The 24,089-nt window shown below is 47.1% G+C and overlaps 1 protein-coding gene across 1 annotated transcript in view; it reads left to right on the forward strand.

Moving 5' to 3' along the window:
• The window catches only part of SCAP (SREBF chaperone), a 67,064-nt gene that overhangs the window by 37,031 nt on the left and 5,944 nt on the right, over positions 1 to 24,089 (forward strand). The window contains exons 12-21 of the mRNA XM_053359309.1: positions 625 to 846; positions 2,503 to 2,918; positions 4,896 to 5,081; positions 6,832 to 7,033; positions 8,185 to 8,300; positions 9,824 to 10,406; positions 11,854 to 11,939; positions 13,083 to 13,165; positions 20,603 to 20,769; positions 22,004 to 22,084. Coding sequence (XP_053215284.1) covers positions 625 to 846; positions 2,503 to 2,918; positions 4,896 to 5,081; positions 6,832 to 7,033; positions 8,185 to 8,300; positions 9,824 to 10,406; positions 11,854 to 11,939; positions 13,083 to 13,165; positions 20,603 to 20,769; positions 22,004 to 22,084 — 2,142 coding nt within the window. The remainder of the gene's footprint in view (positions 1 to 624; positions 847 to 2,502; positions 2,919 to 4,895; positions 5,082 to 6,831; positions 7,034 to 8,184; positions 8,301 to 9,823; positions 10,407 to 11,853; positions 11,940 to 13,082; positions 13,166 to 20,602; positions 20,770 to 22,003; positions 22,085 to 24,089) is intronic.

Genomic DNA, 24,089 nt, shown 5'->3' on the forward strand with positions numbered 1-24,089 from the left:
ATTGGAGGCAATTCGCTGAACACAGATTCGGGATTCTGTGTGCCGCAGTGTGGGACGCCAATGGCCAGCTTCTCTGGCAACCCTGTGTTTCAGGCCACGTACCTATGGGACCACCTCTCCTAATATGCCCTGCGGAGGACCTTAAGGTCCACAAATAACAACACTTTGGAGGTCCCAAGCCTCAAGGAGGTTAGATTAGTTTCAACTAGGGCCAGGGGCTTTTCAGTACTGGCCCCGACATGGTGGAACGCTCTGTCACAAGAGACTAGGGCCCTGCGGGATTTGACATCTTTCCGCAGGGCCTGCAAAATGGAGCTGTTCCGCCTGGCCTTTGGTTTGGCCTCAGTCTGACCCTTATGTTTCTGTCCCCTTATGGTCTTGATTTATCAGCTACTTTAAAATGAGGCTGCATTTTAAATTGCATTTTAACTTGTATTTTAAATTGTTTCTCCCCCCCCCCTTTCCCCCCATTATGTTTTTACTGTGATTTTATTGGTGTTAGCCGCCCTGAGCCCAGCTCTGGCCAGGGAGGGTGGGGTATAAATAATATTTATTATTATGATGATGGTTAAGTTTGCTGTTGTCTTTCTGTTTCTGACCCCACCACTTTCCCTCTCTTGGCAGCTTGCGGATCTGAACAGGCGCCTCCCGGCTGAAGCCTGCATGCCCTCCTCCACCAAGCCGGCGAGCCGATCCCAGCGGTATGAGCGGCAGCCCGCCGTGCGGCCTGCCACCCCGCACACCATCACCCTGCAGCCCTCCTCCTTCAGGAACCTGCGCCTGCCCAAGCGCCTGCGGGTGATCTACTTCTTCGCCAGGACCCGGCTGGCGCAGAGACTCATTATGGTAGGCCCTCCGCTGGAGCAGCTGTGCGGCCGGTGCTGCAGGATGTGGGATGCTTCCAGTGGGAGGAACAGGCAGGGCTGTTGTCAGCTGGGGAGTGGAGCAGAAAAGCCCTGCTGGGCTGAGGGCAGGGCTGGGAGGCGGAGCACAAAGAGGCAGCAAGAGCCAAGGCTGTAGCTGGCTAGCATGGCTGGCTCCTTCTAGCCATCATCTGCCTGGGTTGGTGTCTTTGGGTGCTGGAACAATGGCATGAGCCAGAGGGTGGGGAGTTGACAGGAGGCCTCGTCCCCGTCCCGTCTCTGAAATCATGGTGACCAAACTGCTGCTTCTTTTAACCTCCTTCCGTCGGGCCTGTAAGACAGAGCTATTCCACCTGGCCTTTAATTTGAATTCAGCCTGATCTTTTATTTCCCTTCTCTTCCCTCCATCTCCACTTTTTATGAAGATTACCCGCTCTGGGATCCCACAGCTAATTCTCCCCATGTCTCCTCGCTGGCCCAAGTAGGACCAATTCAGCTAGCTAGCCCTGGGGATTATCTAATTGATTTTTGAATTTTATGGTTATTCATGTTTTTATGCTGTATTTTATGCTGCTTTTATAATTGTTTTAAAGTGTTTTAAATTTGTTGTTAGCCGCCCTGAGCCTGGTTTTTGAACCGGGAAGGGCAGGGTATAAATAAATTATTATTATTATTATTAGGGCTAAAATTTACAGAAATTGTAAATCTCTTTATGCCTTAAAAGTGGCATATGAATGTTATATATTAGCAGTACTTGAGGTAGCCTAGTCAGCTGGGAGGATGGATGTTGGTGCACTTGCCCAGGCCATGCCTAAGGACTGGGATTTTGGAGGGCAGATAATCATCAGTAGTATTTTTATACCACTTAATATGCAAGATCCCTAAGTGGTTTATGTAAAACACAGTAAGCTTTTTTAAAATAAAGTATATTAATGTTTAAAACCAAAAATACAAAGAACGACATCAGAAAATACAGAGAAGCCATCAACAAAACATGCAGTTAAATATCAATAATCAGCATGACAGTGTGATAAATCTTGTGGGATATATGAGTCCTTAAGCAGTGTTTAGAGTTGGCTGCTGTTTCTGGCTCATGAACAGCACACAGAAGGGTGTTTGACCATTGGTCATGTCGACTGGGTCCAAAAGTAGCTGGAGTGTCTTGGGTTCCCCATCTGCATGAAGAACTACACCTCTTTGGTTTCCCTTACGCTGCTTCTGGCTCTCCCATCAACAGACGGGTGCAGGGAAGTGAAACAAATTGGGGAGTGGCCTCAATCCAGAAGAGGGCTGTGGATTTCTGAGGTCCACAAAGGCTCCTTTGCTTAGAACACATGGATTTTTGGTTCTGGGAGACTTTTGTGTCAGGGAAAGCAGGGTTCTGTGAGAGCCAGTGTGGTGTAGTGCTTAAGAGTAGTGGACTTGTAATCTGGTGAACTGGGTTCGCTTCCCCGCTCCTCCACATGCAGCTGCTGGGTGACCTTGGGCCGGTCACACTTCTCTGAAATCTCTCAGCCCCACTCACCTCACAGAGTGTTTGTTATGGGGGAGGAAGGAAAAGGAGAATGTTAGCCGCTTTGAGACTCCTTCAGGTAGTGATAAAGCGGGATATCAAATCCAAACTCTTCTTCTTCTGCAGACGGGGACCATGGTGTGGATTGGCATCTTGTTTTACACCGACCCGGCCGGCCTCCGCCCTTACCTGGCCTCTCAAGTCACGGAGCAGAGCCCACTGGGTGAGGCAGGGCTGCCCGCCATGCCGGTTCCTGGGGAGGTCCTTCCCACCGGCGACGCCAAGCTGTCCCTCTCTGTCTTCGCTTCGGACCCCGTCCAGCAGCTGTCAGAGAACCAGACGCTGGATTCGCTGAGCAGGCAAGAATCGAGCCCCCGTGCCAAGGCTGAAGAGCAGGAGAGCCGGGGGAGCAGCGGGCAGCCGGATCTGGGCCCCAAGGCGGAAGTGACATGGGGAGTGGAAGATGAGGAGATCTGGAGGAAGCTCTCCTTCCGGCACTGGCCTTCTCTGTTCAGCTACTACAACATCACGCTGGCCAAACGGTGAGTTGGAAGAAGACAGCCCTGATGTTTCTGCCAGGGCAGAAAGCTCACAAAGTCTCTCTGCTGCATCTGTGGACTACGTTGGTTAAGCACAGGGAGGGAATGTCAGTGGCCAGAGTCTTCCCTGTATGTCAGGAGGCTTGTGTACTTGGATATTGGCCTCCAAAGTTGGTGTGGAGTCTTCTGGCCCCTTGAGCTCTGGGTGTACGGCTGGCTTCTTCCTGTTAAAACTGTGGCATTCCCAAAGCAAAGGAAGGATTGGACTCTGATTAATAGATTAATAGATTGACCAGCAAGGCTCTGGGAGGGGTGCCAATAATAATTTCTGTCCACCCCTCGGCCCAGGTCGTTTTATTCACAAAATAACTTTTTACACAGTGTTTGTAAGAACCAATCAGATTTCCTCTGAGCATTTCAAAAAACCCCACATGGGGACAAAGTTAGATCAGAAGAAATTCTTTTAACTACAAAGAAACTATTTCCTACTTGAGCATGCATAGTAGTCCAGAGTAAATAAAATAGGAAGCAATGCTTTTAGGAAAACCCGCAAGTCATAAACAGCAGTAAATAGTATTTACCATCTCCCTGTGAACTCTCTTCCTCGCCCTTAGATCTATCTAAAGATCAAAGTAACCTACTATCTTAATGTTCTGAGCATGCCTGATGAAGCAACTGGCCTGTGTTTCAGAATGCTTATACGTGCCTGTCAGGCAGAGAAATAGGACAGAGATGCAGAGGCATGGATTGATCAGAAATCATATCAAAATGGCTCAAACCCAGTCAACGCAATGCTTTCATCGCAGACACAAATGGCTTGCTCCATATTTTTTATAATTCCTCATAGCAATCCCACCTGATCACTACAAAAACTGTGGAACTCATTGCAACAGGAGGCAGTGATGGCCACCAGCTTGGCTTTGAAAGAGGATCGGACAAATTTATGGAGGAAGAGAGGGCTGTTGATGGCTACTAGCCGTGATGGAGCCCATGGTCTGCCTCCGCAGTTAGAGGCAGCAATGATTCCGAATGCCAAGGCTCTTGTGCTCAAATCCTGTTGGTGGGTGTTCCACAGCCATCTGGTTGGCTGCTGTGAGAACAAGATGCAGAACTAGATTGGCCATTGTCCGGATCCAGCAGGATCCTCTTATATTCTTTGCTCTTGTATCCTCTGATAACACGGCGTGCTCTTCTTTCCCCTCCAGCCATGCATTTTGGAATTGCTTCATTTGTTTTGTTTACTTGCACACTGCTTCCTCGTCCGTGTTCTCAAAGTAGCAGTAGTATTTTATGAAAAAAACAGAACTCAACAACAAGGGGTGGGAGTAAAAGCATTGACACCTGGGAGAGAATTAGCAAAGATTCAGAAAGAACAGCAGGTGCAGTGGAATCTCAGTTTTTGAACATTTCGGAAGCCAAACGCCAAAAAACCGGAAGTGAATGCTTCTGTTTTCAAACGCGACTCAGAAGTCAAATGGTTTCTGAAGCATGTTTCTCATTTTTTCCCCATTTACTTTGCCAACAGGCCTTTGATCCTTGGTTTTGAAACGTTTTGGAAGTCAAACAGTTTTCCGGAATGGATTACGTTCGAAAACTGAGGTTCCACTGTAGTGAAAAAAGATCCTGTTAAGGCTCATGTGCTCCAGCATAGGGCAGCCTGTGCCTGCCACCTTCTGAAGGAAGAGAGGGAAATGGGCAGGCAAACCTCGCTGGGCCAGGAACTCTTACTAATGGAGGCACCCCCAGTGCCATATCCCAGTTTTCTTTTTGATAATCTACAAAAAAAATGTAGCTAAAAGCTGCCTTCTGGCTTATTCACACAGTACTGGACATTGCATCGAGCTAAGAAACGCAGGCAGCGAAAAAGCCATGAACTGAGTGAATGGTGTCCCCTGAGAAGGCCTTTCTGCCTCTTGTCCCTGCTTTTTCTATGTTGGCCGGTCAGTCCTGTCATTATCGCTTCTCTTACTGCTCTTGCAGGTACATCAGCATCCTTCCAGTGATCCCAGTCACGCTGTACCTGAACCCGCAGGAGGCCTTGGAGGCACGCCATCCTCACGAGGCAAATCGATACTACCCATTCTTCGCACCCAGCAGTGAGAAGTCGGAGCAGGTGGCGGAAGGTGTGCCCAAAGTGCAAGGGCACCAAGACGTCACGCTGTACAAGTAAGAGAGCTGATCGTGGGGGGAGAGGCTGCCAAAAATGTTTGAGTGTTAATATGATGTGGGAAGTGAAGGTAACAGGGTTTGTGGGATCTGGTTAAATGTGAATGAAAAGAAGAACGTTAAAAAGGAGAAGGGGTTATGAACAAGGATAATATTATGTCATAGTATATAAGATGAGGAATGGGCTAAAATAATGAAAAATTGGGACATAATAATTAGAAGAATATAATTTAAGCATGGCTTAAATAAGGGTTTGAATTTGCTGAATTTGATTGGAATAAAGAGGAACACAAAAAGGGAGATGTGAGGAGGTCAAGACAGAGGGGTATGGAATTTTGTAAATTTAAAAAAGTGGATTTTTCTTTTTTCTCTTTTTCGGTTTTTTCTTTTGTTATATATCTCTGTTTTTTCTGTTTTTTTTATGTGAGCTTTATTTATTGTAATGATCTATCTGAAATGATGAATTTTTTGATTTGTAAAACCCAAATAAACATTTATTAAAAAAAACACAAAAAACTTCGACGCAAAAAAAAAAACAAAGTGAGGGGTGGGGAGGGAAGAGGGAGAGCTGGGGGGGGCCTTTAAGACACCCGCTGGTTTGTAAGCCTTTGCCCGGCATGGCATCCCACTCTCCTGCTTTAGAGTGGCTGGTTTCTCAGTATCTTGCAGAACAGAAGCTACCCTGTTTCCCTGAAAGTAAGACATCCCCCCAAAATAAGACCTACTTCCAGTTTTGCCTCTCGCTGTAATATAAGGCATCCCCCCCCCCCCGAAAACAAGGCCTCCCCCGATAATAAGGCCTCCCCCGAACATAAGGCCTCCCCGGAATATAAGGCCCCCGAAGCTACCGTAAGGTGTCTTGACTCCTCTGGACCGTAGCGGCGGGCGCTGCCGCGCAGCTCACTGATTGGCCGCAGGGCAGCCGGAGCTGTTAAGGCAGTGCGAGGTCTCTTTAAATCAGAGAGCCCGTGCCGCCGCCAGGACAAGCCTGCTGCTTGCTCTGCCCTGACGGAGTCTGGCTGACTCACAATTAGACAATAAATGTGTACCGTATTCTTCTTCATGGAAAAACAAGACATCCCCTGAAAATAAGACCTAGTGCATCTTTGGGAGCAAAAATCAATATAAGACACTGTCTTATTTTCGGGGAAACAGGGTAGTGAGTTGGGTGAAAGATCTGCTTTTATCCCGCACAATTTATCCGAGATGTGTGTGCACCTTAAAATTCTTATAACAGAGCACAGCCCTGTGTTCTCTCTCAGCTGCACTGACTCAAGCACTAGATGACCCTGCTGTAGCCATTGGCACCTGTTTGGATCTGTTGTATTATTTTCCTTTATTTATAGAAATATTTTATGCTGTGTCATAAAAAGATATATCAAAGCAGTTTGCAGCAGTAAAACCATAAAACCATGCAATAAAGAAGTTAAAAACAGACATCAACTACCCCTTGTGGAAGGGTGCATTCTTAATTGCCTGCAAAGGCCTGGCAGAATAGAAAAGCTTTAAGCAAATTATTGGAAGTTGGCACAGAAGGCTCCTGCTGAATCTCTAGTGGCAGGGAGTTCCACAGGACTGGGCCAGTGGCACTGTAGACTTGGTTCCTTGCTGTCCAGTGAGCCTCACCAACTCGGGGAACGACCAGCCGTGCTCCTGCAGATGCTCTCGGTGTACTTGAAATGATGGGATTGGAGCCAAAGGTATTTCTGACTGACTGACTGACTTCTCCATTTCCCATGAACCACCTCAGGGTCGCTGCTTTGGGACTGGCGTCTGGGATCCTCTTGGTCCTCCTCCTCTTCTGCCTGTACAAAATCCTGTGTCCCAAAAACTATGGGCAGAACGGGCTCTCCCACAGCCGGCGTCGAAGAGGAGACCTGCCCTGCGATGACTATGGCTACTCTCCGCCGGAGACAGAGATCATCCCTCTGGTCCTCAGGGGCCACCTGATGGTGAGAAGCAAGACAGAGGCCTTGATGTCGCGAACGCATCTCATCCCCAGCTTCTCCATCCTGAATAGAGCAGAGGCGAAACCACGTAGAGGAAGCACATCTAAACATAATGCTGTTGCAGAATTTTTAAAGGCTGTGTTTTTTGACAGGTCGATGCTGGGTGTGGTCACGGAAGGGGATGCTGTGGGGGCGAGAAATGCTAACAAGGGGGGGCAAGGAACTGTGGGGCACAAAGCACCCTTTCCCAGTTGCCTGGCCACTGGGATTCTTTCCCAAAAGACCTACTCTTCGCCGGTCAGTGCCCATAAGCTTTCAGAGAGAGAGAGACAGAGCTGTTGCCTTCCTTCCCTGCATGTTCACTTCTTGGAGATCCCTGGTTTGCCACTGTTGAAAGGATAGGAAAGAGGATTGATAGATGAAGAGATACCATTGGGAGGGGGGAGAGAATTTTTCTATATGCAAGTACAGCTGCTAGATAGTGATTGCTGCTAGGTGGAAGTCACAAACTATACCCACAAAGGAGGAATGGATTTGTAAACTAAATGAATATTTAATTTTGGCCAAATTAACTGCTGTAATAAGAAATCAGTCAAATCAAAAATTAAAAAAAGGAGTGGAAATGTTTTGATGAATATATGGCGAAATATTTCTCAAAAAAAGATACGCTAATATGCCTAGATTAAAATGTGAAGTACTGGATGGAAGAAAAATTAGTAAGGAAAGATAATAAGAACATATAGATGATTTGAGAAGACTGTAGAATGCAAAGATTATTGTAAATTGTATAATGTGGAGGAAATTGAGTGGAGGCAGAGGAAAGTGGGAGGAAGGAGAAAAGAATAATATGATGGATTGAGGAAATATAAATGTAAATGTATTGGGGCATGGGGAGGAAATGGTGTTGGCTTTGGTACATCTGTATTGTAATGTAATATAATATGTGAAAACCAATAAAAAAGAAAAGAGGGGGGGAAGGATAGGAAAGAGGGTGCCAAACTGGATGGATTCACTCTGGCCTGATCCAGCAGCCAGACTTTTAAAGAGGCAAGCCAGGAGGCATACGCTCGAGTCCTCTTGTCCTCAGGGCACGATCCTTCCTGCATTGCATCAGTTGTTCAGCATTTGACCTGTTTATTGTTATTTTTTTGCAGGACATTGAGTGCCTGGCTAGTGACGGGATGCTGCTTGTGAGCTGCTGCTTGGTGGGCCAGATCCGTGTGTGGGACGCTCAGACGGGCGACTGCCTCACTGTCATTCCGAAGCAAGGGTAGGTTTGGCTTCCTGCTGCTAACTGGCCGTTCAGGCTGATGGGCTACTAGTTTCAATGGCTCATCATGGAAATGTGTGCAAGTCCTTGCTTGGTTGTCGATTGCTGGCTATAGAAGATGCCCCAGTTTAAAAGGCAATAGATTGTTTGGTAAACTTTTTCCTCCCAATAGTCCTGCAAAGTAGGTTAAGGTAAAGGTCAAGGGACCCCTGACCATTAGGTCGTCGTGGCCGACTCTGGGGTTGCGGCGCTCATCTCGCTTTATTGGCCGAGGGAGCCGGCGTACAGCTTCCGGGTCATGTGGCCAGCATGACTAAGCCGCTTCTGATGAACCAGAGCAGCGCACGGAAACGCCGTTTACCTTCCCGCCCGAGCAGAACCTATTTATCTACTTGCACTTTGACATGCTTTCGAACTGCTAGGTTGGCAGGAGCAGGGACCAAGCAACGGGAGCTCACCCCGTCACGGGGATTCGAACTGCTGACCTTCTGACTGGCAAACCATAGGCTCTATAGTTTAACCCACAGCGCCACCCGCGTCCCTAGATTGTTTACTTAGCCATTTTTTTGCCATGTCTCTATTGGAGTTGCCAATCCAGCATGCTCCAGTCCTTATTGCGGACCTGGGTTCAAATCCATGTGCAGTCTAAATCTCTGGGTTTCCCTGCTCTCAGCCTCAGTTTCACAAAGGGTAGATATCAATAATCTACTGACGAGTGTGTTGTCTACCAGAATATGTCCAGAAATGCTAATGCACAAAGGGCTGCCTAATATCCCTTGAGAAAATGTTGCCAGTGGTCTCTGAAGGAAAGTTCTACTTCTGGCTGAAGTTGCTTAGTGGTGCAAGGTGTGTTGCATCAACTTCAGCAGGTGGTCGAGCTACACCCCAAACGTCTGTTGTCTGTTCTCTGGTAGTCTCTAGCTTAGACTTCTGCAATGTGTTATATGTGGGGCTGCCTTTGAAGATGGTTTGGAAGCTGCAGCAGCCAGGTTGCTCGCTGGGGCAAGATGCTCTGACCACAAAACAACAATCCTTTGCTGATTCCACTGAGCGCCAGTTGATTTCTGGGCCCAATTCAAAGTCCTGGCTTTGACCTAGAAAGTCTCTATACAGTCATACCTTGGGTTGAACGTGCTTCAGGTTGAGTGCTTTCGAGTTGTGGTCCGCGGCAACATCGGAAATAACAGAGCGCGTTACTTCCGGGTTTCGCCACTCGCACATGCACAGATGCTCAAAATGACATCATGCGCGGAAGCGGCAAAATGCGACACGCGCAGACGCGCTGTCGTGTCTTACGTTCCATTCAGGATGCGAACGGGGCTCCGGAACGGATCCCGTTCGCATCCCAAGGTACCACTGTAATCTCTCTTTTTTTCCTCACACCTGGCCACAAACTTGCAGAAGAAATTAGCTGCTGGAGTGGCTTAGGGTGGGGGTCTGCTTAATTGCAAGGTGGTCATATCCCTCTCTGTGCTCTGCTTGACCCCTCACCCCATGTCCTCCTCTTCTTGGCTGCCTTCCAGGCTGCGTCGAGAGAACAGCGGCATCTTTGATTACCAAGACTGCTGGGACCCCAACCGCCTTGATAGCAAGAGTGGGCTAGACGACGGCTCTGACGGCAGCTGCCGCCGCCCCTTCAAAAGAGCCCGGAGCCCCCCGCAGCCCCTCCTGTTCAGCGACCAACCCGACCTCACCTCCCTCATTGACACCAACTTCTCTGAGCAAGCCAAGGCCGCAACTGCCCCAGAGCCCCGCCACCGCGCCACCTGCGGCCGGCAGGAGTCTGGCTACGACTTCAGCAGCCTGGTGGAGAAGGTCTGCGAGGAACAGAACCCCTCCAACTGCGTGAACTTCTTGGGCTTCTCTGCCCCCTACGGACAGGTGGCCTTCAGCCCCCAGGCTGGCAGTGGGTCCAGATCCCCAGGGTGCGGGGGCGAGGAAGGGGACTGCGTAGCCCGCAGGAGCAGCCTTGGGGATGAGCCCTATGCTGGACTGGAGAAGATGCCTCTCCTTCCCTCTTTGGGTGGTGACTTTGAAAGCTCCATCTGGAGCCTGGAACTGCAAGGGAACCTCATTGTGGCCGGCCGGAGCAACGGGAGGCTGGAGGTAAGGAAGGAGGCTGGGTCTTGTTGGCCTTGGGCTTTTGGGGCCTGGGGGGAAGCAGAGCCTTCCATAGCTGTGCTTGTTCAGCTGCAGAGTTCCCCTCCCAAGGCCAGAAAGGAAGAACTCCTTTAGGTTTTGATCGCAAAGGACATCAAGGGAGGCATCCGCTGTCTGCCCTGAGGCTGTTGCACACAAAGCCATGTGCACACGCACACACACCAAGCCCATGACAGCTTAGCACTGCTCGGGAGCCTTTGGCCCCTGGGCCCGATCAGGCCCACCAGGGATCCTTCTTTGGCCCTCCCACCTCTCCGCCACCTACTGTTGGCTGTGGGATTGTAAACCCACGGGGCCAAATGGAAAAGAATCAGGACTGTAACCTAAGTGCACTCCAGGACCTTCCTTTCCAGTTGCAAGTGTAGTTCAGTGCTTTTAGAATTTGTACCTTAAAGCCCACCGATTACAGCTGCAAAAGAAGGAACTGAGAGCGCAGTCTAAAGGCTCTCCACTTCTTACTGCTCCCATGCTATCTAGCAGTGTTAGAAACTCAGCTATATAAGCTAGGCGCCAAATAGTTCCTTAAACCAAGGTTACAGTCGCCAAACAGCGTAGTTGCTGTTTTGGGGCAAGCCAGCTCTAAAGTCTTTATTTATTTAGGTTGAGAATTAGAGAACTTAAAGGCATCTTCTCTTGGTCACAAGCGGCCAATAGTCAGGTACAAAATGTGCCTATTTTTGAACACTGCTTTGCAGCAGTGGCTGCAATCCCTTGGCACCAGGTGATTGAGAGGTGGATGTCCCTGGGGCCCACTGGGGCGGTTCAGTTGTAGCTCTGGCCTGCCAACCAGATCCAGTTCCCATCTCTGTCTCAGAAGGTGCCACGGCCCAATCTGTCTTGAGCAAGGGCAAGGGGAAATGGGAAGCCAGTGAGCCAGGGGCCAACTGATGTAACACCCATCCTCACCTGGCATGGAATTGTCGCTCTCTTTTCCTTACATCCCCAAATACCCCTAGTTCTGCAGAATGCCTTCTGGTAGTACGGTCATACCTTGGGTTACAGACGCTTCAGGTTGTGGACTGCAGAAACCCAGAAGTACCGGAATGGGTTTCGGCGGTTGCGCAGAAGCGCTAAATTGCGCTTTGCGCATGTGCAGAAGCGCCAAATCGCAACCTGCGCTGACGCGGGTTGCGAATGCTGCGGGTTGCGAACGCGCATCCCCCACGGATCACGTTTGCAACCCAAGCGCCCACTGTATATGCCAAGAGGTTCCCCCAAGAGCATCTATCCGCACCCAGCCTGCATGCTGTCTCCAGACTCTGATGTGGGCGGGGGATGAGAAGCAACTGAAAGATAACCAAGTTTCTCCTGCCCCCCCCCCAATTTCTTTATTTGCTTGCTGGTGGGAGTTGTATCCCAAAACATCTCTCTCTCCTGGCCTCTTGTGTTGCAGGTGTGGGATGCCATCGAGGGCACTCTGCATTGCAGTAACGAAGACGGCCAGTCAGGCATCACCGCCCTTGTCTTCCTGAGCAGCAGGTAAGCAGCCCAACTCCTCCATCCCCAGAGCATCTCACAGTAGCTGGTGGTTAGTCCTGTCCGGCTGATGGACCAGCTATATTTAGGAGTCTGCCTTGACCCCCTGCTGCTGCTCCACCATGCCTGCCTTTCCCAAGTGATCGCAACTTCTCGCCTCTCCTGACTGCAGGAATATTGCTCAGGTCCCAGGAGGGTGAGGCTTCTGGCCTGCCTTAACCCAGGAGGAGCTCCTCCTTGCGGTCAGCCCTCAAGCAGAGTCTCCAGGCCTCCCTTGGCCTTCCACAAGGCATGTGATGACCCTTGGGTCTCATGTGTAGACTCTCCCCTCTCCCCACCCTCTGCCAGCCAGTCCATGAAGCTTTGATTGCCTTCCTTGTGTGACTTCCAGGGCAGTTCCTCAGTCCCAGAGCTGTGCACTCATTTCCTTATGTGCCCCCCCTCTCCCAATAACCTGCACAAGGCCCACAGGGGCAAGAGAAAGCCAGTGTGGTGTAGTGGTTAAGAGTAGTGGACTCGTAATCTGGTGAACCGGGTTCACTTCCCTGCTCCTCCACATGCAGCTGCTGGGTGACCTTGGGCTAGTCACACTTCTCTGAAGTCTCTCAGCCTCACTCACCTCACAGAGTGTTTGTTGTGGGGGAGGAAGGGAAAGGAGATTGTTAGCTGCTTTGAGACTCCTTAGGTAAAGCTAAAGGGACCCCTGACCATTAGGTCCAGCCGTGGCCGACTCTGGGGTTGCGGCGCTCATCTCGCTTTACTGGCCGAGGGAGCCGGCGTACAGCTTCCAAGTCATGTGACCAGCATGACTAAGCCACTTCTGGCGAACCAGAGCAGTGCACGGAAACGCCGTTTACCTTCCTGCTGGAGCGCTACCTATTTATCTACTTGCACTTTGATGTGCTTTCAAACAGCTAGGTTGGCAGGAGCAGGGACCGAGCAACGGGAGCTCACCCCGTCGTGGGGATTCGAGACTCCTTAGGGAAGTGATAAAGCAGGATATCAAATCCAAACTCCTCCTCCTTCTCCTTCTCCTCCTCCTCCTCCTCCTCCTCCCCTGCCTCAGGCCACAGGGACAAATGTTGGCTGGGCCTGTGTGAAGAGGGAGTGCTCATGTTTCTTTTCCCTTCTGTACCCCTTGGATAGGATTGTTGCTGCTAGGCTGAACGGCTCCCTGGATTTCTACTCCTTGAGGACGCACACCTCTTTGGATCACTTCCAGCTCAGAGGTGAGTGTTGCTCTCCCCACATCCCCCAGGTGGAAGCAGAAGTTTCTTGGCCTGCTGTGGTCACTGCCCCTCCAGGTTCAGGCTGGTCTCTGCTCTGATTTCCTCTGGATCTGCCCAGGATCCAATAGTGGAAGAGCTGGCAGATAATTCCTTCCCCAGCGGCAGGTCCTGGCTAGCTTCCTGCACCTATGGCTTCCATGCGCTTGATGACTGTAAACTTAATTTGCCTTCCATTTCCCCACACAGAGTTAGAATTTGTTTTTCTTTTTATACACAACCTCCATCTTCAGATTCCTGGAGAACCTGGATCTTGGCAGTAGAAGTGGAAAACTCTAAAAATATAGATGGCTTTCCCTCGAGTTTCCCTGGGTACATAAGAAGAGCCTGCTGCATAATAATAATAATAATAATAATAATAATAATAATAATAATAATTTATTATTTATATCCCCACCCATTTGGCTGGGTTTTCCCAGCCACTCTGGGCGGCTTTCAACAGAATATTAAAATACAATAATCTATTTAAAATTAAAAGTAGTTGTTGTTCTCTTTGACATCTGATGGGAGGGCATTCCACAGGGCAGGGGCCACTACCGAGAAGGCCCTCTGCCTGGTTCCCTGTAACTTGGCTTCTCGCAGGGAGGGAACCGCCAGAAGGCCCTCAGCGCTGGACCTCAGTGTCCGGGCAGAACGATGGGGGTGGAGACGCTCCTTCAGGTATACTGGACCGAGGCTGCTTAGGGCTTTAAAGGTCATCACCAACACTTTCAATTGTGCTTGGAAACGTACTGGGAGCCAATGTAGGTCTTTCAGGACCGGTGTTATATGGTCTCAGCGGCCGCTCCCAGTCCCTAGTCTGGCTGCCGCATTCTGGATTAGTTGTAGTTTCCAGGTCACCTTCAAAGGTAGCCCCACATAGAGCGCATTGCAGTAGTCCAAGCCAGAGATAACTAGAGCATGCACCACTCTGGCGAGACAGTCTGCGGGCAGGGAGGGTCTCATCCTGCATACCAGATGCAGCTAATAAAGAGCAGCCCTGGACAGTGGCCCATCTAGCACAGCATCCCATTCTCACAGTGGCCACCAGGTGCCTGTGGGAAACCTGCCAGCAGGATCTGAGCACGAAAGCCCTCTCCCCTCCAAAAGCATTGCCACATCCCCCTGTGGAGACACAGCAGAGCCATCATTGATAGCCTTCTCCTCTTCCATGAATTTGTCAAATCCTCTTTCGAAGCCGTCTGGGTTGGCAGCCATCCCTGCTGCCTTTGGGAGCCAGGTCCATAGCTTATCTGTGTGCTGTGTGAGGAAGGACTTTCTTTCCTTTTTTTTTTTTAAAAAAAATATTTTTATTAAACAGTTTTTATAATAACAACAACAAATACATAGACAAACAATAACAAAAACAAAACAAAAAAAGACAAGTACCATTTCATATCCTAATTTCTTAAACCTTTTTTCCTCGACTTCCTCATGCCTCCCTTTTCTGTATTCCAAATTCTAATCAAATACTCAGCAAATCTTCCCTTATTTTACTTTGAATTTAAGCTAATCTTCCTTATTCTCCTTGTCTTAACCATTACTAATAGTAACCATTTACTTTCCAGTCCAACATCATTCTAACTTTCATTAATTTTGTAATATTTCTTTAAATAGTCCTTAAACTTTTTCCATTCTTCTTCCGCCGCTTCTCTTCTCTGGTTTCGGATTCTGCTCGTCATTTCTGCCAGGCCCATGTAGTCCATCACCTTCATCTGCCATTCTTCCAGTGTGGGTAGATCCTGTGTCTTCCAGTACTTTGCAATGAGTATTCTAGCTGCTGTTGTGGCGTACATAAAGAAAGTTGTATCCGTCTTTAATACCCCTTGGCCGACAATGCCCAAGAGAAAGGCCTCTGGTTTCTTAGGAAAGGTATATTTAAATACCTTTTTAAGTTCATTATAGATCATTTCCCAGAATGCCTTAATCTTCGGGCACGTCCACCAAAGGTGAAAAAATGTACCTTCCTTTTCTTTACATTTCCAACATTTATTATCAGGCAAATGGTAAATCTTTGCAAGCTTGACTGGGGTTATGTACCACCTATAAATCATTTTCATAATGTTTTCTCTTAAGGCATTACATGCCGTAAATTTCATCCCGGTAGTCCACAACTTTTCCCAGTCAGCAAACAAAATATTATGACCAATGTCCTGAGCCCATTTAATCATAGTTGACTTGACCGTTTCATCTTGTGTATTCCATTTCAGCAGCAAATTATACATTTTTGACAAATTCTTAGTACTGGATTCTAACAATTCAGTCTCCAATTTTGATTTTTCCACCTGGAAGCCAACTTTACTGTCCAATTTAAACACTTCATTTATTTGATGATAATGCAACCAATCTCTCACCTTCTCTTTTAATTTATCAAAACTCTGCAATCTCAGTTTATCCCCTTCTTTTTCTAGAATTTCCCAATATCTTGGCCACTTCGACTCCATATTTAACTTTTTAACTGCCTTAGCTTCCATTGGCGACAACCACCTTGGGGTTTTGTTTTCCAGCAAATCTTTATATCTGACCCAGACATTTAATAGTGCTTTTCTGACAATATGGTTTCTAAAACTTTTATGTGCTTTAACCTTGTCATACCACAAATATGCATGCCACCCAAAAATATTGTTAAAACCTTCCAAGTCCAAAATGTCTGTGTTTTCAAGAAGCAGCCAATCTTTTAGCCAGCAGAAAGCTGCCGCTTCATAGTACAGTTTAAAGTCTGGCAGGGCAAACCCCCCTCTTTCCTTTGAATCCGTTAGTATCTTAAATTTTATTCTGGGCTTCTTGCCCTGCCAGACAAATTTAGATATGTCTTTCTGCCACTTCTTGAAACAGTCCATTTTATCCATTATTTGTAATGCTTGAAACAAAAACAACATTCTTGGCAATACATTCATTTTTATAACTGCGATTCGACCTAACAAGGAAAGCTTCAAGTTTGACCAAATCTCCAAATCTTTTTTCACTTCTGTCCAAGTTTTTTCATAATTGTCTTTAAATAAGTTCACATTCTTAGCTGTCATATTTATACCCAAGTATTTCACTTTTTTAACCACAGTCAACCCCGTCTCATTCTGAAACCTTTCTTTTTCAACCTGTGTTAAATTTTTCTCCAATACCTTAGTCTTTAACTTATTCAATTTAAATCCTGCCAATTGACCAAACTCTTGAATTATTTCCAAAACTCTTTTCGTGCTAGCTTCTGGCTCTTGTAATGTAAGTACTAGGTCATCTGCAAATGCTCTCAGTTTGTATTGTTTAGCTCCGACCTGAATCCCTTTAACCAACTGGTCCCTCCTAATCATATTAAGCAAAACCTCCAGGACCGATATAAAAAGTAGTGGGGAGATAGGACACCCCTGACGTGTCCCTTTTTCAATCTTGAACTCTTCTGTAACCACATTATTTACAATTAATTTTGCTTTCTGTTCAGAGTATATTGCACCTATACCATTTTCAAACCCTTGGCCTACCCCCATCCCCCGGAGGTTCTTCAACATGAAACTCCAAGATATATTGTCAAAGGCTTTCTCAGCGTCCACAAATATCAAAACAGCCTTGGTATTTATGTTCACTTCCAGCTTCTCCAAAATGTCAATTATGTTCCTTACATTGTTCGACAAATGCCTTTTCGGGAGAAAGCCCGCTTGGTCCCCATGAATCTCCTCCATCAAAACTCTTTTCAATCTCTTTGCTAAAATATCAGCAAAGATTTTGTAATCCACATTTAATAACGAGATGGGTCGGTAGTTCTTAAGTTGGGTCTTTTCAGTCTCTGTCTTTGGTATAAGTGTAATGTAGGCCTCCCTCCACGTATCGGGTGCCTTCCTCCCCTCCATGATCTCGTTGCAGACTTCCTTCAAAGGTTGTATCAACCCTTCCTTCAAAACCTTGTAGTATTTGGAAGTCAGTCCATCAGGTCCAGGTGATTTGCCCAACGTCATGCTTTGAATGGCATCTTCTATTTCCTGTGCTGATATCTCCTGGTTCAAAATTGTCTTACTTTCCTGCGTAATCTTTTTCAGCCCATTTTTCTCGAGGAATTGTTGTATGTCCATTTCTTTCTGCGGCCCTTGTGTATACAGTTGTCTAAAGTAGCTCTGAAAACAGTTCCTAATTTCCACTGGGTTACATATATTCTTTCCTTCCACTTCTAAGTTTGTTACCGTGTTGAGTTTTTGTCTTTATTTGCCAAGCCAATAACTTGCCACATTTATCTGCAGATTCAAAAGTCTTTTGTCTCATTTGTTTAATTTTCCATTCTATTTCTTGATTCATCAGTTCCATGTATTGTGTTTGATATAATTTAATTTCTCTTAAAATCTCTTGCGATTTTGGCTTCAATCTTAGTTTCCTTTCCCCTTCTTTTATCTTTTCCAAAATTTTCTCTTTCCTCTCATTTTGCTTTCTTTTCTTTAATGAATTTTGTTGTATCAAAAACCCTCTCATCACGGCTTTACTTGCGTCCCATATTATTCTTTTTTCTACTTTAGTCCTCAAGTTAATTTCAAAATAATCTTTCAGAGTTTTTTGGGCCCTCTTGCAGATCTCCTCATCTCCAAGTAAGGTGTCATTCATTCTCCATCTGAAGGAACCAGTTGTTGTTTGCTTCATCACCATCTTTACTGCGTTATGGTCGGAGAAGGTTTTTGGGCAGATTTCCACTTTCTTTATGTTCGGCGCCATACTGCTAGTCACCCAAATTTGGTCAATCCGTGTCCATGTCATTTTGGCTTCAGAAAAGAAGGTTCCCTCTCTTTCTAATGGGTGTTTTGTTCTCCAAATGTCAATCAGGTCCATATTGTCAGTCATTTCAAAAAAAGTTTTTGGTAGTCTTCCATCTTTTGTGACTACCTGTCTTTGTGCTTTGTCCATATTTGTTGAAACTACTCCATTCATGTCGCCCATCATGATTAAATTGTAATCCATATAGTCCATCAAAGTCTCATGCAACTTCTTAAAAAATTCTGCTTTCCCTTCATTTGGTGCATATATTCCCACTATCAAAAATTTTTCTCCTTGAAATTGAATTTCAATTGCCAAATATCTTCCTTGGTCATCTTTAAAGATTTGTTTCGGTTGCAAATTTTCCTTTGCATAGATCACCACTCCTCTCTTTTTTACTCTGTCTGAAGATATAAATTCTTGTCCCAATCTCTTATTTATTAATAATTTTCTATGTACTCTTGTCACATGAGTCTCTTGTAAACAAATCAAGTCCAATTGGTCTTTCTTTAAAGCGTGAAAAATATTTTTTCTTTTTCTGGGATTATTTAGACCGTTACAATTCCAGGTTAGAAGTTGCAAGGCCATGATGGGGTTATTTGCTTCCTCCTACAGCTCCCAGTTGTTGTTCGTCTTTTGTCGGTGGTTCTGTGTCCGTATCTAGTGGTCCCTTGCTTGAAGGGTGTCCTTGTCCTGGAAACGTCTCTTTCTGTAGGTCTTCTTCGTGTTCTCCCAAGAACTTGCCTTTATCACTCACTGTCTTTATTCTTCTTTTCTTCCCCTTGTATTTAAAAGACAAGCCTTGGGGAAACTCCCACCTGAATAGTATGTAGTTCCTTTTCAGCAGTGTCACCAAGTCCTTGTAAGGACCTCTTGCATCCAAAATACTTTTGGGAATGTGTTTAAAGATCTCAATATGGAAATCTTCAATTCGAAGGGTTGTTTGATAGTGCAGGTTCAATATTTTGTCTCTCTCCTCCTTTGATCTTAAAGTTATCAGGCAATCTCTGGGTCTGTTCTTCCTCTGCCTTATTCCCAGCCTAAATGCACTCTCTATCTTAAATTCTTCCTTATTCAGCTCCTGCTTCCAAAAGTCAGAAAATTCTTTTGTCAAGTAATCCACCAAGTTGTCTCCTTCCTTTTCCGGCACAAGTCTGATCCTTAAATTTTTCTCCTTGCGTTGCATATCCTGCATAGAGAGTGCCAGCTCATACTCATCTAATTTCCTGTACACCGGTGGGAATTTTTCCTCGGCAGCAGTTGCAATTTCCTTAGCTTCCTCAGCTATCTTTCGTGTTGTAGATGAATCTTCCAATAATTTCCCAATTGCTTCTGCATTGGAGTTCACTTTATTCCCGAGGTCAGTTATACTTTTAGTATTTAAGTCAATTTTCCCAGAGATTTCTTCAATTTTCTTATTTGTTTCAGCACCTTGCTTCTTTAGTTCCTCCAAAGAGTCATTTATTTTCCCCAATGCCTTTGCAAATGCTTCTTCTGAAGACATTATTTTCACTTTTGCCTTTGTGACAGCTGCAGTTCCAGAAGCCCCTGATATAGAGGCCCTTCTTTGCATAGAAAGATCGACTTTGTATTGTCTACCGGATCTCAAAGTTGTTTCTTGTGAGTCCTCTTTCTGTTTACCATCTGCCATAACAAAGTCTTTCACTCAAGGTCATTCCCACACTCTTAAGCTGTCAGAAAAAAAGATTCTCAGGTTTTAAACTCCACTTGTTGCTGAAACTATTCACAAGCCCTCTAGAGGGCGTAAAGTCAGTTCTTTAACTTCAAATTGTTCCCACACCTTCCAAAAAACAAAAGCCCTCCTAGTCCCTTTCTTTGTAAAAGATCCAAATCAATAGTATCCTGTAGATAACTTACTGTGCAACAAAATAAGATGTTTCAAGTTGAGAGTAGCCAGAGTCAATATTACAGTTACTTTTTAGCCTTATTGTAGCGACAGTCCTTAGCCGGTTCCTTTCCTCCGGCAGTCCGACCCCCAGATAAAAGAGCAGCGGTAAACAGTTCAATTTCTTTTAAAACAGGCAGGAAATCACTTTAAAGTCTTCTTCCCCCCCCTCCTGCCTTCGGGGGAGGGAGTTCTTTGCTTGGTGGTGGATTTCTTAGTTCATAAAACTCTCCTGTCAAAAAGTTACAGCTGAAATGCCTTTCGCTTTGGTCTTACTACAGAACGGAAAGCAGACTTCCTTTTTGATGCTTATCCGTCTCGGTGCCCAATTTCTTTAATTTTAACGTCCAATTATGTTTTAAAGCTCAATCCTACTCACGGAAAGTTGCTCTTTTTAGTCCAAATTCACCGGAAGAAGTCAGCGCTCTCCGCTAATGGCGACGCGGCTTCGCTTCGCAGGCTGGGTGAAAGCGACTCTCAGCACCGCTCCATACACCCTCCGCTGTTCCGTAGCCTTTAGAAAGGCTATTTCACAACGTCGGGGGGGCGCAAAGGTGCCCGCCGAGTCTCCAGTTCACAGGCTACGCGCCTGTGATTTTTAGGGGTCCTCGCTCCGCCGTGGCTGCCGGACCCGAACCCACGAAGCAGATCTCTCCCGGAGCTCCGGGAGAAATCCGCCATTAAGCGCTGGCGCTAACCGGAAGTCGAAGGACTTTCTTTCCTTTGTCCCCTGAGTAGGAAGAGGCCTGACCAAACCATCTTTCCCCCAGGAACACCCAGCAGGAGCAGCCTCCCATCCTCTCCCATGTACAGCAGCAACGATGTCATCACGTGTCAGCTGACCCACACGGTGACTTGCGCTCACCAGAAGCCCATCACAGCCCTGAAGGCTGCAGCCGGGCGTCTGGTCACAGGGAGCCAGGATCATACGCTAAGGGTGAGTAACTGGGGGCTGGCAAATGTGCTGTGGGGTGGCGCTGGCTGCAGAACCTCTTCGTTCCAGCTTCTGTTTCACATTGCCCATGCCTTGCCCGTGGCCTGGCTGCCGTTCCATGACATGTTGGTGGTGCCAGCCAGGGATGGAGCCTTCCAGCCTGAGGCGTGTGGTGGCTCAAGAGAAGGTGCCTTTAGGTAGGGCCAACGAGGCTGGCCAAGATGGAGCTCGCCCGTGTTGTTTTGTGAGCCCTCTCCCACTTCCCGGAGCAAGCTTTTGAGGGCAGACCGGAGAAGAACAAGCTACTTGACATGCTTCAGCAACTGGAGGCAGAAACCACAGGAGGGCTCTTAAAGCTCGATTCCTGCTTTCAGGATTAGGACATCTCGTTTGTCACTGTAAGAAGAGGATGCTGGGCCAGGTGGAACTTTGCCCTGATCCAGCAGGGTCTTCCCAGGTTCTTGCGCCCTTTTCTCCATTCTGCCCCACCCCCCAGTTAGGTTGCTTGCCTGACCGTGAGCGTTTGAGAGGTGGCAGGCGGTACATGTTTCTTTACTCCAGCCCTGCAATAGGCAGCAGCTGGACATGCCCAGGAGCAAGCGAGGAGGGAAAGGAGATGGCAAGTTACAGGGAAGCAGGCAGAGGGCCTTCTCGGTGGTGGCCCCCGCCCTGTGGAACGCCCTCCCAGCAGATGTCAAAGAGAAGAACAACTACTTGGCATTCTGAAGACATCTGAATGCAGCCCTGTTCAGGGAAGCTTTTAATGTTTAATAGGTTATTGTATTTTAGTGTTCTGTTGGAAGCCACCCAGAGTGGCTAGGGAAACCCAGCCAGATGGGTGGAGTATAAATAATATATTATTATTATTATTATTATTATTATTATTATTATTATTATTACTACTATTACCAGTCTTGTCCAAGACCAGCAGTACTTGAGACCACAACGTCCAACAGCTTCTGTGGCTTTTCATGCCAGGCTTGGCCAAAGGAAGGGCAGGCATGTGGTTTCTCAGCCCCTGTGTGTGTGTCTTCTGCCCCTTGAACTCCCCTTACAGGTCTCTGTCTGCACAGGCCAGGGGTTGCCCACTTGCAGTGGGGAGAATAAAGAGTGTGTGTGTGTGTGTGTGTGTGTGTGTGTGTGTGAGAGAGAGAGAGAGAGAGAGAGAGAGAGAGAGGAGCCCCTCCTGCACAGGCCCCTCTTCCACTGCTGGTGACACCACTTCTTCCCCATTCAGGTGTACCGCCTGGAAGATTCCTGCTGCCTCTTCACGCTGCAGGGCCACTCAGGAGCCATCACGGCCGTCTACGTTGACCAGGTAGGAGGGTACTCACAGGGCCCAGGACACTGTTGCAGCTGCAAGAGAAGAGCGAGGAGGAGGGCACAGGAGGAGAAAGGCAGCGGGGACAGGCAAAATAAGGCCAAACAGCCCACCAATGTTATTTATTATTACTTATTAAATTTCTGTACCAGCCTTCATCCGAGGGCCACTGAGCAGTTTACGATATAAAAACACAAAAATGCATAGCATGTTAACAAACAAAGACAATCCCCTCCCAGTTTAAAAGGCAATAGATTGTTTACTTAACCAAAGGCCTGGAAGAAGAGGAATGTTTTTTTCCTGGCACTTAAAGATATGCAATGCTTTCAGTGTTTCCTTCAAAACGATGAGGACTAGGATTTTTTTGAGGGTGGGCAGTGAAGAACAGTGAGGTTAGACGTGCCCAGTACACCTTTTCAGTCTCTATAGAATGAGAATAGCCGTGCAGTTTTGACAGCCTCCCCGATAAACCTCTGGGTTGGGCCTTGCAGGATCACTCAATCTTTATCTTCCTGTTAAATTTTTATTATAAACACATCTTCATATTTGCTGAGCATCAATACAGGTGCCTTTTTGAGGTTAAAGAAGAAAGGGCACAATTTGGGATTTGAACCACACAAGGAACGGTCACTCTCTGTCCTGTTCATCGGTTTGGACATCTGGAGTATGATTTTTCCATATGGCACCAGAGCCAAAATGGCTTCTGAGAATAAATGAATTCATGGAAGCTCCAGCTTTGCCTGGATTCCAGTTGAACACATTTAACTGGAGGTTCCTCTTAGCAATAAGGCCACAGTACAAATGGCCTTGATTTCACGCTAAGATGTAAAATATTTCAATCTCCCGTTTGGATTGCCCCACCTGTAAGACCTGGCACCACAATGGCATTGCATGTTAGGATCATCCTACTCTTGTGTAGGACCCTGGTGGAGACACATGCCCGACTGGCATGTTCTCTCCCTCCTGATCGATCGTTTGGGAGCTTCAAAAGCTTTCTCCAGCCCGAACATCACAGCGACTGATACCAAGAAGCACCAGCACACTTACAATCCGGCAGAGTATTTGCAGTTTGTGTAACAGATCTCAGTAGCACAGCATTTTGGCTTATCTACTTTATTTACATATAATGCACTCGGAGCATTCTGACTTAGCTCCTTCCTCTTTCTCATCAGACAGCAAAGAGAAAGAAACAAAGGACAATACAGTGGTGCCCCGCAAGACGAAAAACCCGCTAGACGAAAGGGTTTTCCGTTTGCGATGCGCTTCGCAAGACGAATTTCCCTATGGGCTTGCTTCGCAAGACGAAAATGTCTTGCGAGTCTCGCCATTCCCCCCCCCGCTTTCTCCCCCCTTTTTCTAAGCCGCTAAGCCGCTAATAGCCTTTTAGCAGCTAAGCCGCTAAGCCTTTAATAGCCGCTAAGCTGCTAAACCGCTAATAGCGCTAATCCGCTTAGCCGCTAATGGGGTTGCTTCGCAAGACGAAAAAACCGCTAGACGAAGAGAATCGCGGAACGGATTCTTTTCGTCTTGCGAGGCACCACTGTAGTCCCACTTCACGGAACACAGTAACATAAACATCCTGTCTCTGTCACTTCCCACACTGTGGAATGAAAACATACATCATCATGTGATAGACAACAATCTCCTGACTGCAAACACGGAGCAAGAATCCTAACATTGCATTCCCCGCTTGTTCAGGCCATCCCTGCTCATGCTTGGAATGGAGAGGGGAGCTTTGGTGGAGGGTTTGGGTGGTGCTGTGGGTTAAACCACAGAGCCTAGGACTTGCCGATCAGAAGGGCGGCAGTTTGAATCCCCGCGACGGGCTGAGCTCCTGTTGTTCAGTCCCAGTTCCTGCCAACCTAGCAGTTCAAAAGCACGTCAAAGTGCAAGTAGATAAATAGGTACCACTCCGGCGGGAAGGTAAACAGCGTTTCCGTACGCTGCTCTGGTTCGCCAGAAGCGGCTTAGTCCTGCTGGCCACATGACCTGGAAGCTGTAC

The sequence above is a fragment of the Podarcis raffonei genome, chromosome 12 (assembly GCF_027172205.1).
Source record: "Podarcis raffonei isolate rPodRaf1 chromosome 12, rPodRaf1.pri, whole genome shotgun sequence".
NCBI classification, from domain to species: Eukaryota; Metazoa; Chordata; class Lepidosauria; order Squamata; family Lacertidae; genus Podarcis; species Podarcis raffonei.